Source organism: Pavona decussata, unplaced genomic scaffold (genome assembly GCF_977016875.1).
Source record: "Pavona decussata unplaced genomic scaffold, jaPavDecu1.1 SCAFFOLD_127, whole genome shotgun sequence".
In the NCBI taxonomy this organism is placed as follows: domain Eukaryota; kingdom Metazoa; phylum Cnidaria; class Anthozoa; order Scleractinia; family Agariciidae; genus Pavona; species Pavona decussata.
This window is the reverse complement of record NW_028145541.1, coordinates 262,501-277,857: the sequence shown is the minus strand read 5'-3', so window position 1 is coordinate 277,857 and position 15,357 is coordinate 262,501. Positions and strand designations below refer to the sequence as shown.

The 15,357-nt window shown below is 39.8% G+C and overlaps 3 protein-coding genes across 4 annotated transcripts in view; 1 reads left to right on the top strand and 2 right to left on the bottom strand.

Moving 5' to 3' along the window:
* The window catches only part of LOC146469034 (propionyl-CoA carboxylase beta chain, mitochondrial-like), a 90,438-nt gene that overhangs the window by 64,267 nt on the left and 10,814 nt on the right, over positions 1 to 15,357 (bottom strand). Inside the window, exons 13-16 of one of the 2 annotated variants that reach the window (XR_014867284.1) lie at positions 14,932 to 15,030; positions 14,789 to 14,828; positions 13,649 to 13,708; positions 12,380 to 12,712 (exon numbers count right to left, since the gene is read on the bottom strand). Coding sequence is in view for 1 of the 2 variants with exons in the window: in XM_085123643.1 (XP_084979769.1) it covers positions 12,591 to 12,712; positions 13,649 to 13,708; positions 14,789 to 14,828; positions 14,932 to 15,030 (321 nt within the window). In the remaining variant the exon portion in view is untranslated. Of the gene's footprint in view, positions 1 to 12,248; positions 12,713 to 13,648; positions 13,709 to 14,788; positions 14,829 to 14,931; positions 15,031 to 15,357 lie in introns of those variants that run through there. The other variant, XM_085123643.1, reaches the window with a different exon arrangement.
* On the bottom strand, positions 128 to 3,113 carry LOC146469036 (uncharacterized). The gene has a single exon (XM_085123756.1). It carries the CDS (start codon positions 2,689 to 2,691, stop codon positions 1,240 to 1,242), a length of 1,452 nt encoding a protein of 483 aa, XP_084979882.1. The 5' UTR covers positions 2,692 to 3,113; the 3' UTR covers positions 128 to 1,239.
* LOC146469035 (uncharacterized) lies at positions 6,699 to 11,248 on the top strand. The gene is made up of 3 exons (XM_085123646.1): positions 6,699 to 6,966; positions 8,306 to 8,905; positions 9,659 to 11,248. Exons 1-3 carry the CDS (start codon positions 6,789 to 6,791, stop codon positions 10,273 to 10,275), a joined length of 1,395 nt encoding a protein of 464 aa, XP_084979772.1. The 5' UTR covers positions 6,699 to 6,788; the 3' UTR covers positions 10,276 to 11,248.

Here is a 15,357-nt window from a genome sequence, read left to right as displayed (position 1 = left end):
ATACCATGCCCGAGAAATAGCGACCATTAAATTGCAGTCTGGTTGTTCTTGCAAAGTGACTTCAGCAAGATATTTCTCGCCTGTTTTCAATAAAACAATTATTCCACTCGCGCTTGTTGGATATGAGATAATTATAGCCAACTCGGCGCTACGCGCCTCGTTGGCTATCTATCATCTCAAATCCAACGCGCGCTCGTGGAATAATTGTTAAATACACAGTCACTGCCTTATTTGGAAAACTGTTCTCATAGGACAAGAAATTGTACTTTTCCTCTGCTTTCCCATTTTTTTAGCTATTTTTCTTCGGCTAGCTGGTATTTTATTCTCCGGTTATATATACATATAATTCAACTAGTGCACGAAATCGAGTTGTATACTCAAAGGCAACTTTACAAGGCAAGGACCACTAAGTTGGCTAATGAAAACAAGAAAAAATATTAAAACAAAAGATGTGTATATCTTGTATAGTAAGATAAATATTGCATTTGTCATCTCTTATGTTGGCTCCAATTTCATGGGAATTATACCCGCCGTATTTTTTTTCCGAAGGAAAATCATTCATTGAAATTGGACTAAATGTATTAGCAAAAGCAAGCATTGTTTTTAAAAGCATGATTTTCAGGTTTTGATTAAATTTTAGTTTGAGTGTAAATGAATTCAAAATATTCTATTGGCCATCGAGCAGGTCGTGACTAATCGCAAAATCATAGGGAAATAAAGTCAATTAAAAATTTATGCTCGAAAACTTTGTGGCTTTCCAAATCACGATACTTTTCGCTTTATTTTTTATGATTTGTTACTTTTGACAGAACTCTTACTTTCTTGTATTCATCGAAAAATGTTTGTAATAATGATTAAGTTACACAGCCCGCCTCGATTAGTTCTGCTATATGCGGGCTGTGTATTCCTGTAAAAAATATAAATATATTAAATAAAGATGTTGTTCTTGTTGTTAAAGTTACACGAATCACCAGGACGAATGATTTCTTTTTGTTGTTGTTCAATGATGATTTTGCGATCAAATTAACTTGCCTGACGAAATAATAACAGGGATGTTAAAATCCCTGTAATTTTTCTTGTGTCACGCTTCCCGCATAACATCAAAAGTTGTCTCAAACAAATTCTGATAACAAATAATGAACTCAAATAGTTACACCAATAGTGCACTTGGTAGAGTAAGCCTATGTACAGTACTCCTTTGCTGATTTGCCTTCTGTTTGGGTTGAACATCGCAATTTTTCATTTTCTCAGACAAGGCTTAGCTTGTAGTTTCATCGCCAAAAACTCCTGAAACTTTACCACGCCATCTCCATCAACATCCAGGATGTCGAACAACTCGTCGATTTGCACTTTCCTGAGAGGAACTCCAAGCTTGATAAGCCCCTGCACGAACCTGTCACGGTCCACAGTCATGCGCAGTGCACTAAAATCATTTCTGGTGATGATTCTAAACAGGTCAATGAGCCTCCAACCTCGTTTGCTAACAAAAGACAGGAATCTTTGTACAACAATGGGTGTTTTGGAAGCGTTTCGTGCCGGAGGCGGCTTTGTCAAGCATGCTCCTTTAATTACAGTACCGCATATACAGGCAAACCCTGGTCGTTCTTGAATCAGCATGTCAAGTTCTTTTACGCACGCCTGGTCCAAGGTGGTGTCGTTCATGTCCAATTTTTTCAACGCATGTGACGGATTTTTCCTGATTACCTTGAGAAGTTTGTAAACGCCATAGTCGTGGAATAGATTTCGGCCAATCTTCAGGGTTTCTAGAGAAGTGTTGGTACGCAAGCCTTCCAGTATTGATTCCGCTCCGATTTCGTTGAACCCGCAGTTGCTCACATCCAAAATCTGCAGAGACTTGTTTATGGCCAGAGCCTCTCCTATTTCGGCGGCTCCTTCGTTTGAAATACTATTTCTCGAGACAGACAGATCTCGCAGAGCTCTGTTAGCTTTGAGTCCTTTGGCTAAAGCAGCTACACCTCTTAGATGTATGACATTCCAGCTAAGATCCAAGACCTCAAGTGTGCTGTTAGATCTTATGAAAGTTCCGACCACTATTGCGCCTTCATCCCCAAGCTCGTTCCCTTTCAGATGTAAAACCCGCAGTCCAACTCTATCACCTTGTAAAAGCTTATGAAGATCTCTCTCGTGTAATCCGCAGTTTTCCAAAGCTAAATTCCAAAGCGAGTTGTTTTCATTCAACATTTCACCGAAGCTTCCAACTCCTTTCGTTCCCAATCGATTTTCAGAGACATCAAGCTGCGAGATGAAACAATTGTCTTTTAGCATCTCGGCAAGAGCTTCGGCTCCAACATGCGTCAAGCTGTTGTCGTTAAGATTCAGCTTTGCAACTGTTATATTTCTTTCCAACGCTGCAGCAACAGCCAAAACACCACTGTCACCAATACCGTAGTGTTGCAGATCAACTGCATCGGTGCAGAGCTCCCTTAAAAACCTTGAAACTGGTGGAATGTCCAGTTGTCTGCAAGTCTGCAGGTACATTTCCTCTTGCGTTTTATGGAAGTTGGTGTCTTCTTTGAAGCTTTCTTCTAAGTCCGTGTCGTATTCTTCGCTGTCGCTTCCACCGGCATGGGCATCTGTCGTACTCAATCTTGTATCGCTTTGTGTACCTTTTCCCATTTCATATCTTCCTGTGAGGACTGTAGGTTGTCTTATAAACCCTTCAGGATCCATCACTGGTTTTGTTGTTATTATTGTTGTTGTTTTCTACCCCTTCTTCTTCCTTTCCTACCAAATTCTCAACTCCTCGTTGGATTTAAGTGCGATTGGCATCCACTCCAGTAATTTGCCACCGCCCATAATTAACCCTATCTACTGACTGTGTTCAATGTCCGTCGTACTGACATTTCTAACAGTCAGTCAAAAAGTTTCATATATCGAGCATTTGCCATGGCCACGTAGCAATATCAGCATGTTTTGTACAAAACTCGCTTCCTTGGTTGCAGAACTTCCTGTACATGTGGCTAAACATTAAACATTTATCAATATTCAAGCGGTGGCAAACTAATTGTCTCTCTTTAAGGAAAACACTTTAATTATTTAAATGGTATAGTTGTACGACGCCAATGCAAATTTAATCGTTAAGGAATTCCTATCTTTCATGTTTTTCTATTTCTTTTAAAATATATTCACTGTATATTGCCTCTTTTCTGTTTAGCGTAGTTTTTTAGAAATAAAATCATAAATACCAGCTTGATGGATAGTCATGCGTGGAGTCCGCGTGAGCGGACGTGGATTTTGAGCAGTGTCTTCCCTCCTCTCTTTCGGTGAAAAATCTTTGTTTAATGGGCCTATGATTGGCAAGAAAAAAAAAACAGCTTGATAATTTTTGTTCAAGTTTTCAAGTAGCCAGTGTTTTCACGCGAACAAGAGTTGAGCCACCAAGCCACGCATCCATGTTTTGGAGTTCTCTTTAAAAGACAAAAGCCCTTTAAAAGGCCTTCGGAACATATATTCAGTGAAAAGAACCGTTGGTTACCTTACGGGCCAAGTAATGAGAGTAATACGGGCAACATCTTTTTGCAACTTGTCGGGCAACAAATGTTGCGTTGCAAGTTGCGATTGTTTGTTGCCCGTATTACCACCGTCGCGCGATGGTAAAACCGGGAACAAGCAATTGCAACTGCAATGCAACATTTGTGGCGCGACAAGTTGCAACAAAATGTTGCCCGTATTCTTGGCTTTCCGTTAGAAGATGGGAAACACGCAATTGCGATTGAAGTCTCGTGGCACACTGAATTGAAGCGAAGGTTGATTTTTGAAGCCTGTAAATGTGTGAGTACGCGAGTGTTGTGTCAAAGAGCACGACAAAGTGAGAAGTTCGCCTCTTCCAAGCAAGCAGCGCTTGAGTACAATGGGCCGGATGGAACTGGAGAGGTTTGCAGGCGCCAACTGATCCACGGGACATCTCACTTTTCCCGTGATTTTCCCGCCAAATGATCACGTGAACCTCAAGCTGGAAAGTCGATTGAAAATGGCCACGAGTACTTCGGAAGTCTCTCGTTCGTTGGCAAATAAGCCTTCAAATAGTACTTCTTCATGCAACCCAAATCTCTTGTACAAGTTAAAAATTACTCTTTTTGATGACCACTGTGCAGATGAGGAGGGTCGCTGGCGAAGAGTGGTAGTTCCAGCGAATTTCTCGTTGTACGGACTTCACATTGTGATACAAGAAGTCTTCGGTTGGCAAAGCTATCACATGCATTGTTTTACATCGGTGAGTGAAGAAAGCAGCCTCTGCGAGGATGAGCATAGCAGTCCAGCCGACAAGCTTTCAAAGGAAGTGAAGTCTGATGGCCGAAAGTATGACCCGGTCGAGTATAAAGTTGTAGACGGTGACTGGGACGTGGAATATTTGACCGAAGCTGGGAAAGGCAATGGAGTTTTTGCGCGCCATTCACATGTTCATCAGCTTTCGCCGTACTTCATCGGCCCTCAGCAGATTCGAGATGAACGAGTGTACAAACTGTCCGACGTCTTCAACGAGGAGAACCGTTTTCTGGAATATGAATACGATTTTGGTGCATCTTGGAGCCACGTTATAGAATTTGAAGAAGTTTCGGAGTATGTTGCTGAAAATGGCGAATACATGTACCCGATGATTGTTGAAGGAAAGGGGGCGAATCGCATGGAAGACAACCAAGACGAGAATTCGGATGGAGAGCTTCGGCCCAGTTTCAAGAGGAAGAAGTTTGGCCGACAGCAAGCGCAGAAGAATTTGCGAAGGATCTTCGATGGAAAATGGCCTCTACAAGTCGACAACTTGACGGCGTCGAAGTGCTACATGTGTACCTGGTTCAGTATTAAACGTGGTGGTTGCCGAGCATTTTATTGTGACGGGAAATGCTGTGGAGTTTGCTTGAAGTCGGAATTCATCCGTGAATCAACTGCACTGTCGAATGAGGAAGCACACAGTGTTTTTGCCGCCACCAAGGAACACATCAACAAAGTCAGAAATGAGTTTTTGGAAAGTAGAGTTTGTAGCTACAGGGAAAAGAACGGTGCTCCTTGTGCAATGTGTAACAAATGAGCCCAAGTTAGTTTTCTAGCCTCGAGCTCTAAGCCATGCAGTTGGTTATTGGAAATGACTTAAATGTACTTCTTTACAATGGCTTTAGTGCTAGGCTAGCTATTCTTGTGTCCTGTTTAAATCAATTTTGTAGTCTAATAATTTGCTTCTGGTGTACGGAAGCTAAGTTAAAATTTTCTGTACTCGAACTATCAAATCTTCGTTAGAGACATCAGATAGTACCATAAATTTTGACTTTACTCAGCTTTACGATAAATTATTTCACTGCATTTGCAGCGTGGTGGCATACTTGATAAAATTAGTACCCATTTTTGAGGTACAAAATGGAGTAGTTTGATTGCTTTCCTTGGCTAAATGTATTCAATTCTCAGTGACGATTATATTATTATCATTAATGTGTGTTTTCCAATACTGCAAGTAATATTCTGGAGTAAAGTAAAGATTCATGATACCGCTGTTGCAGTTATTGACTTTTACTGTCCTGTGTCAGGGGTTTCATTAAGGGCGCGGCACTGGGCAATGCCCGTTCGTGAGCACGACTTTGCCTAGCTCCTTTTAACACCTCAACCAATTTTTTTTTTCAATTAAAGACAAAACCTCTTGGCCAACTGTGCAAAATCTTAATGAAACCCCTGTTCCTTGTGGGGTATTTGAAAATTAAAACACTTCAATACAAGCTACGTGTAAAAAATAAACATTCTGTGTACTTCATGCCACGTCCACTAACTGAGATGTACTTGGGAAGGTTCCTTTTAAAAGTTCTGACAAGCATTCCTCTGGAGGTTAAATGATTTAATTAAATCCATTGATCAGCAATTGCATCTGCACTGGTTGTCTGTTCAAGTCATTTTTTAAGTGCTTAATGTAAAAGTTACCTCTTAGAATTCATCAAGAAAATATGCAAGGAAAAAAGCATTCAATAATTCCCTTAGTAACCCCCTACTGGTGGGGCTTTTGATTACTTAAACTAGCCTGATTGCCAGGTGGCGAAGATCACTTCTGGAATGGTGATGAGTGACTTTGAACAGTCTAAGAAGAAGTTGAGAATAGGATTTGGACCCATGACCCCAACAAAGCAAGTTTGGGGAACTCCAACTTGGCTATTGAGAGCTGGTCACTTACTTGTTAACTTGGTCTGAGAGAAAGACTGTAACTCACCAAATGACCAGCTCCCAGTTGACCTGAAAGGTCAGTTAGTAGAGCTCTGCACCGCAGTCATCAGTTCAAATCCGATTCATGCTTGAATTATTTTCAGCCCTTCTTTTAACAACTGCGCAAGTTGTGTCTCGTCCGCAGTTCAATATTTCATTCATTCACTGAATTAAAAAATGCTTAGAATGAAAAAAAAAGGGAAAGAAAGTGGCAAGACTTGAGGGGATGAAGAAAGAGACATCACAACCCTATGATCAGAGAGTGTGTGCTCCCCCCATCCCCAGGGATGATAGTTTTGGGTGAGGAAAAACACTTGTGTCAGTGCCCCAAAAATAGAATTATTAAGTGTGTAGTTGGCTCCTGCCTATAAGGTTAGACGAAGTGACGATTTTGACTGTTAATAATGTCAGATTATATTGAAGGCAACTGCACAATCCTCATCCTCTAACTTTTGGTTCCGCGATCCGAATCCAAGCTTTCCATTTGATTGCCTCGTGATCAGAACGAGGCGACCTTCCCAAACCATATAGATTTTCTCGTTCGAGTTTACTTTTTGCAGACTTAAAAGTTTATTCTTCATGCGTAGAAGATGGTTTGTTTCAGTTTCATGGTGAGTACTTTGGTAGCTGTTTGGTGTTCTGCACGTTTAGCTAGAGGGGTTGTCTCAGTGGCTAAACCAAGCGCTACACAAGTGAAGTACCTCGACTACGAGATAGGAGCAAGCATTCACTTCAATATGCAGACTTTTGATAGAAGCATGGGACCAGGTAACGAAATCCTTGTATCCTTCAATTATGAATGTTTTGAATGTCTAGTTTCTTGTATTTTATAGCTCGACAGTTTAATAATAAGTTACAGTACGTACGCCAATTGGATAAACTTCACTCTTAATTATTTGAAAACACTCATTCCTTTAAAAACTTATGTAAGCAATTCACATGTGATTTAATAATCTTAACTCTTAAGTGGGTTTTTCTCTCGTAGCAGCTCGTCCAACATGGCAGTCCCCAAAGTTTCCCCATCTTATTTCCAATCTGAACTTCCTGGCACTTTTTTCTCCTAATTTACTCCTAGTATTTTTTATACAGTCAACTCTCTCATAGCGAAGCGACCACCTCCCGTAAGCGACCACCTTGTAAACAACCGTTTTGTTTCTCAGATAAATACTGTTTCAAGAGCTCTCTCGTAAGCGACCACCACTCAAATTTATTAAGGGACCGCGACCACTTTTTAGGCCAGAAATTGCACATATTCTTTTGTTTTCTGTTTCCGGTAAGCGACCACCCAACATAATCACGTATGATTGCTTGTAAATCATTACTCAGAAGTGACAAAAGTTCAATTTTGATGACGCTTCCCTGTACTGCTGAGAGATAATGACAGTTTACAGACAGGGAAGATGGCTATAATTAGATCTGTGGGTAAACGGGAATTGTTACAGTGATCTGTTCCAAAATGAACCATGAACCATGTTATACAAAGTTTCATAAGAAGAATGAATAAATGTGAAAAAATCAAATAAATAAGTTTCCATTTGCCTAATTTTAGCTGCTAAGGTAATATTTTTATGTAATTAATTAATCAATCCAGTATTAGGCTTAGTTGGTTGATCTTTCCCGTAAGCGACCACCTCCCGTAAGCGACCACTTTGTCGTGCACCAAGGGTGGTCGCTTACGAGAGAGTTGACTGTACTCCCAATTTGCACCCCTCCCAGGTTTCTCCCGCCTCCACAGTCAGTTGCTGTTGTATAATGTTATACATAGATTGCAAATTTTCTCTTATCTATGGTTCTTTCCATCCTCTCAAAAATGCTACTGTGCAGTTCCAGAAAAATTATTTCCATACTCCCTCCACAGAAGATTTTTTGTTTTGCACCCCCTTCCCCCCAGGAAATTGTCCCCTTCTCCCAAATTGGGAGGCATGTATCTCTGTTGCCTGACTGTTTAAAAACTATTATATATATTGGCAGTACTAGTGTTTGGTGCATCAGCAGGGTACAATTATACAGAAAGTGTTACACCTTCCACTTCCATCACAAGGTGTTGAGGTGTAAACACTCCACTCAGACATACATGTATCTCAATGTGTGACTTTATCTTAAACAGGTCATGTGGTTTCTCCAGATGAATTTGACCCCACCAAACTCTCAACAGACGAATGGTTGAAAGCAGCTAGTAGTTTTGGAGCAAAGTATGCAATACTTACACTGGATCACTTTAGTGGGTTCCTGCTCTGGCCAACAGAAACAAGGTACAACTACTCAGTCAGAAACAGTAAATGGAGAAAAAAGACAGGTGATGTGGCTTGGGAGTTCATGCAGTCTTGTGACAAGTATGGCATTAAGCACGCCTTCTACTACAGTGTCCATGAGAACTGGTACATGGATGTCGATAACTACAGAGCACCCAACCCAGCTGCGCAAGCAATTTACAATCACATTGTTGAACAGCATATGCGTGAACTGTTGGATCCAAAGTCAAAGTATGCAAACCCTTTTATTTTTTGGTTTGATGCTGGTATTGTTCCTGGCATCAGCCCTAATGTTGGACCAATATTGCGCACCCTGGGTAACAATAGTATCTGCATGCAGTGCCCAACATTTGCTGGGAATCAAGGAGTGCGATGGGTTGGTGATGAGCAGGCAGTAGCTCCACTGCCTCTTTGGTATGCAGTGCCGGCTGGGACGTGTGACATGAGTCCTACTGGTATGTCTGTGTTTATCATTAACATGTTATACACTTGTAAGCTGATAAACAGTTGGTGGAGTGCAGATTCTTGTGAATGTTTCCCTTGAAAACTGACCAGTCTGTTAGCCAGATTGTAGTTACAACCAAGAAGGGAATGGAGAGGGGGAGAGGAGGTGGGGGGGGGGGGGGGGAGGGGGTGTTTTCCTGCAGCAGTGAAGTTCCCACCCATTATCATTATCATGGTTTTTACACGGCTCATGGTCATTCATGTTAAAACGCAGACCACGCAGACTGCAGACAGAGTACTTAACTTTGCCATGACTTCTCAGTGATTTCTTATCATAACTGAGGAGTTTGAGGTTAGTTCCTTTTTCAAAACATGAGGCGATAACTGCCTCTATCAAGCTACCCATAGATAGTGCTATGTTTGCGTGCTTAAGTCTGTGTATACAATACCACATTTTGTTCATGTTGTTCTTGTAAACACTATGGCTCAACTACTGGTCGGGTATTAAATCATTTTATAAAGTATAGCTAGATCTATATTTTGTGTGTGGTGGGGAAAGAGTGGGGCAAGCAACAAGACTGGATCAAGCCTACAAAATACCCATAAAGAAGGCCAAGTTCTATTAAGTGGGTAAGGATGTGGATTGAATTGGACACAGCAATTGGGACCAGTAGATTACAGCTTTTAGCATGATTCCAGTATATCTGTATTGCTATTATGATAGTATATTTTTCTTCACTTATTCAATGTCACTCTCCTCACAGGGGACCCCCTAGGAGAGCAGTTTTGTCCTCCGTTTTGTGACACTGTCATTCGAGAGCATTATTGGTTCTGGAAACCAAACACAACAAGTAGAGTGAAAAATGTAAGCACACTTGTTAGTGAGTACTTGACAAGTGTGGGACGAGGGTGTCACATGATATTGAATTTGAACCCGGATCCTGATGGACTAGTCGAGGATGAAGACATGCAAGCTTACAAGAGTTTTGGTGAAGCTGTTGATCTGCTGTATAAAGATCTGGTGATTACTGACAAGAATCCCGAACTAAAAGTTGGAGTTGAGATGGTGTGGAGTTTGCAAGAACCTCTTAGTATTAACAATGGTTCAGTGGTAATCATGGAGGACATTGCCAACTACGGTCAACTTGTCGCAGAGTACCATCTACGGTTAAAGACTTTGCAAGGGTGGCTTGAGTACCCTCAACAAGGAAGCACCATAGGACACAAGAGGATTCATCCTTTCCCTGAAATATTTAGTGGTAAGGTCATTTCTGCTATTAGTTTGAACATCACAAAGTTGGTGGCAGATGGTACCTCCATCGTGTTACGTGAAGTATCTGTTTATGACTGGACAGAGGCGGCAAGAAAAGGGTTTGTTTGAAGAAACATCAAATAAACAGATGCATCTTTGTAGTTTCACCTTTTTGCAGCTATGATAGCTTGCAAACAAGACATTTTTACCAGACATTTTTAAAAATTACATTCATTTGAAAATTCCTAGATGGTGTGATGAATCAGCTATATATTCATTACCTGGTAAAATATTTCAAGTCTTAAATACTCATAATTTGTGAACAATAATAAATTGTTTCACCAACATTGCAGAAATGTGACAATTATTGACTCCACTTCTCTATTAAACTTGCACAAAACACATAATTAAACAAGATTTTATTCATTTTGTCATAATTGGTCTGTCCCCACTTCAAAAATACAGTTATTATAATAATAATCTTTATAGTCCCAAAATCCATATGTTTTAAATCTTAGGATAAGTGAGGTAAAGTCAAAACAGGCAGAAACGTGTTCGGCACAGGAATGTCAGTGGAAAATATTTTATTTTTCTGCACGACTTCCCTTCGCTGAATTTTTTCCCTGTTTTTTACTTTATGGCTCGCTCTGACTATCCACTAATAGGTCGGCAATGGTGGGCTGAATTCGTAAACAGCTATTACAGCAGAATAAAATGCATAAAAGTGTGACCACTATTGACGACTTTCCATACTTTCATACAATCCACAATCCAATCATTACAAAAATACCTACTTAAGACCACAAATGTACCTGTGTTTATTCCCTTGCAGCTATTGGATAGTTTATCTTACAAATGTTTGCAAGTTACTTGAAAATGATCACACTTGCATAATTTAACTCATGGTTCACACCTTGGGCACAATCATGATAACACAGACATTATTATGAACATGATGAAAAGATCAGCTTTTTTCTCATGCTATGATGACTATGCTACCAGGTCCCTATCACGCTACATGTATGTTGCCTAGTCCATAGGAGTAATGTATAACATTGATGTTTGTTTGATATGTATGAATTATGAACAACCTATTAGCTCTTAGGCAAATTACGTGTATAAATAAATGGTGACGATGATGATGATGATGATGATGATTACGAATAAGAAGTGACTCATTAAACATTTAACCAAAAGACAGATCACTAAAACAGTAATTATTAATTATTGATAATTATTAATTATTAACAATTAATTATTATTTATCCAGCTCATCTACCACAAAAGATAAAAATGCAAGTGGCAATGTTTGATGATAACAGAGAATAAAAAAAAAACATGCAAACGAGATTTGTTGTCTACAGATTAAGGACATTTTCAGTCATCTAGTCATCTATGGCAAAACAGCTTCTTGATATTGAGAAAAATGGACAATAAAGAAGACAGAGAAGCAGTAATAATCTGCACTTCTTTGTCTTCTTTGTAATCCAATTTCCTTTTCCCTTCTTGCTGTTAAATTGTGAGATAACTACTGCATAGAACACATATTCTTGCTTTGAGTTCTTATGTCCATACAAAGCTAGAACAGCTCAGCAACAGGTTTTCAGCTCGCTCGCTAAGAAGGTTCTTAAAAGCTAATTGTAAGCTAATGGCAAAAAAGAAAGTTTTCGTCAAAACGCAGGAACAAAAATCTTTTGGCAAAACTTTATTCATTAGTAATTAAACTTTAATCAAAATTCATGTTAACCCAGGATTAGCTGAATCGAGCTTTGAACTACTAGGCCCTGAACTTTATAGAAGATGAACATGGATCTCAACCCAGGGAGGGGAGGGTAGGGTAGGGGCAAAATCTTCAGAATTCTTTTTCATATAATGGTAAGTAATGGAAAGGAAGTACCCCCCCCCCTCCTCCCCAGGGTCTTTCATCTACTCCACCCCACCCTCACTCCCTCTGTGGTGGGGAGATGAAAGTCCCCGGGAACAAGGTTGACCCCATCCCCGCCCAGGCCAAGTCTTGAATTTACCGTATGATTATTTTGTAAATGCTTCTATGCCCTATTTAAAACGTAAATTATTACCATAACACTGAGGACTCCTAAGAATGGCAAAAAGCTTAAACAACTTTAATCCTTCAACCCCTAACATCAAAGAACAAATTCTTGTATCTTGTCCCCATTCTTTTCTTATGAAAGGACTAAGAAAATGTCAAAAATGTCATGAAAATTCTCATGACCCGGCTCAGGGATTGAATAACTTAGTATTGGTATCACAAGCGAAATTTGGTGCTGATCACTGTTAGGGACTTCAATTGATGGTTAAAAAGCCTTGATGAAAAAGAAAAATTATAACTACTGTGTCAAAATCAATAAATATCTTATTTCAGTGAATTCAGCCCTGTTACTGTTTACTGGAAACTTCCAAGGAACTGGCCATGGTATTGCACTTTACAAAGGAATGTTGCCATGTTTTTTCCATGGATTCTCAAGTTTCTTGGTGGACAACACTTCCAAATCTCGGCAAATTCGTTTCCGCGTCATGTGGGGTTTGATGATGTCGTCTACAAATCCTGTGAACAAACAGATTTTTATTAAGTTCATTGGTTTGTTACAAAAAAGATGTAAGTTAGATTATCTAAATGTTGACACCTCTGAGAGCCTTTCAGCAATATCTTTTAAGAAACTTTGAGGTTTACCCCTAATCTTCCACAAGGCAATACTTGAGTCATGGGTCACAAATACACTTGAGTCTGTGTAAAATTCTACAGCCTACAGTATAATTGTACAGAACGTTCCTGTTTCATTTATACTGTACTTGTATGGTACTGACTTTACTTCTTAATTGAATCAAGTGTAATCATACAATTTGATTGCAGCTTGACAGAGAGCAAATTGGAACAGTCAAGAGGTGGCTCTCACTTGTCTGTGTGTGCATGCTGTTTACTACACTGTTTAATGTTGACCAGTCTAGTTTGCAGTTTGGGGAATGTAACATGAAATGTGAAGTTTTTTACAGGATTTTTGTTGCAAGTAGAAATTAAGCCACTGTTACACTAGGCAATTTTTTTTGCAACTTGTCTCGCAATTTCGTTGAGCCATTGCGACACAAGTTGCATGGATCCTTGCCTAGTGTAACATGCCCTGTAATGAACATCCCTCGCAACGTTTTTGTTGCAGTCATCGTTGCACAAAGTAGAACCAACTTCTACTTCTCGCAACGATTGCGGCAACAAAAAAATTGCGAGACATGTTCATTTAAGGGCATGTTACACTAGGCAACAATTCGTGAAACTTGTGTCGCAACAAAATTGTGAGACAAGTTTCAAGAAAAATTGCCTAGTGTAACAGTGCCTTTAAGGTGAAAAATTGTCAGCCTTTGCAATTTGGAATTGCAGTGTTAAGTAAAAAGTTCAACGGGTGCGCTTCTGATAAAAACAATACATGTATACATTAACAGAAGGGCTGTCAATTAAAAAAAAAAAACAACAGTTATTGCGCAGGCATACCTCTAGTTGCTGCTGGGAATGGATTGGCAAACCTGTCCACATACTCCGCTTCATATTTTTCTAAAAGAAGATTTGCAACAGTTACAGTATGTGACTATGTGTTAACTATACCCAGAATTCAGTAACATTTGGTTAAGTTGAAGAGGATGGAGGAGGGCCCGTGGGGGAGGGGAAAACTATTTTTTCTGGAGCCACTCAGGTTGTCATATTTTATTACACGAATACAATCAACAGGAAAATTCAAATAAAAGCTAATGTTGACTATCTCAAAGTGGAAACCATTATAAGATGGACACCTCTCTTAGGCAGCCATTGCCAGGTTGGCTTGAATTCCACTTTGTCTGTAACTGAAACGTCTTCAAGAGCTGCTCTAAGGCCGTTTGCCTTAAGCCAATGATACACGGTTCAACATTTGTTGTGCAACAAATGTTGCAGCTGCTGTTCAACAAATGTTGAACAGTGTATCATGTCTTGTTGAACGTTGAAATATGCCCGCTCAACATGTTAAAAGTTGTTGAACGTTGTTGAACAAAAATAGAGTTTGGCTCTATTCCGTTCAACAAGATGACACTACAAGTCAACAGGTCAACAAGTCGCAACAATGTTCAACATTTGTTGATCAACAAAAGTTGAACGATGTTGAATCGTGTATCATTCGCTTAAGAGAGTGTGGACCGTATGTTACCATACCAGTGATACAATTGTAATTTCTATCCAACTGACAGCAATACATAGGGTCCTATCAGCTGACTGACCCATCAGCTGATTGACACCAGTAACCAGGGGTTTCATTAACGACCGGGCACTAGGCAAATGAACGTCTGTAGCAATGATTTTGCCCGACTACTTCAGTGTAATACCTCAAGCAACTTTTTCAATAGAAGACCACACCCAAGTTACCAATGCTCCCAGGTACATTACCCTCTTGCATAAGTGTTTAAAATCTTAATGAAACCCCCGAGTAATGCAGGCTGTTTTTACATTTTATTTGCTGTCTGGGTTGTTGTGTGTGTGGTTTCTTTTTTAAACATGTAATCAAACTGTAAAATTTCTACTTGGTAGCAATATACTGTACATCAAGAGTAAACAATAAATGAACTATGTCTTTCAATTTATTTAATTAATTACTGTGTAACTCACCAATATCTTCTTTTCCTCTGAATATGATAGAAACAGCACCCTGTAGAAGATTAAGAATTTTAGTTAAAAAAATCCTTTGCTCCATTCTTCAAGAAAGGTGATGGTCAAAATTAGCAAATTCAACTTTTGATGTGACGTCGCACCTTTGCACCCATGACTGCCACCTCAGCTGTTGGCCAGGCATAGTTGAAATCACCACGGAGATGTTTGGAGCTCATGACATCATATGCACCACCATAGGCCTAAGAATGAAAGAGCACTTCAATAAATAAGACTGAGACTCAGAGTCTCAGTCTATATCATCATCATCATCATCATATCTTTATTTACCCTCGGATTTTAGAGTAGCCTAATGCAGCTAATATCTCCGAGCATTTTCCCACCCAACCATGGGATATACGCACAAAGACCAGACCACAACACCGGAAACTACGTCCCCTACTCTTTGCGAACAGTGAGTGGGTTCTTCAACATCCCACAGAGTTATTTACAAACAAGGTTTGTGAGACGGGGCCTATGGTTTATCGTCCTTATTTGGGGATGATATAAAGGTATGAGTTCAAAACCAG

Excerpts from the sequence above, each read along its gene's own strand:
- LOC146469036 (XM_085123756.1), bottom strand. The coding sequence starts at position 2,691 with ATGGATCCTGAAGGGTTTATAAGACAACCTACAGTCCTCACAGGAAGA.
- LOC146469035 (XM_085123646.1), top strand. The coding sequence starts at position 6,789 with ATGGTTTGTTTCAGTTTCATGGTGAGTACTTTGGTAGCTGTTTGGTGT. Across the intron at positions 6,967-8,305 it reads TGATAGAAGCATGGGACCAG|GTCATGTGGTTTCTCCAGAT; the intron begins GTAACGAAATCC and ends TATCTTAAACAG. Across the intron at positions 8,906-9,658 it reads GTGTGACATGAGTCCTACTG|GGGACCCCCTAGGAGAGCAG; the intron begins GTATGTCTGTGT and ends CTCTCCTCACAG.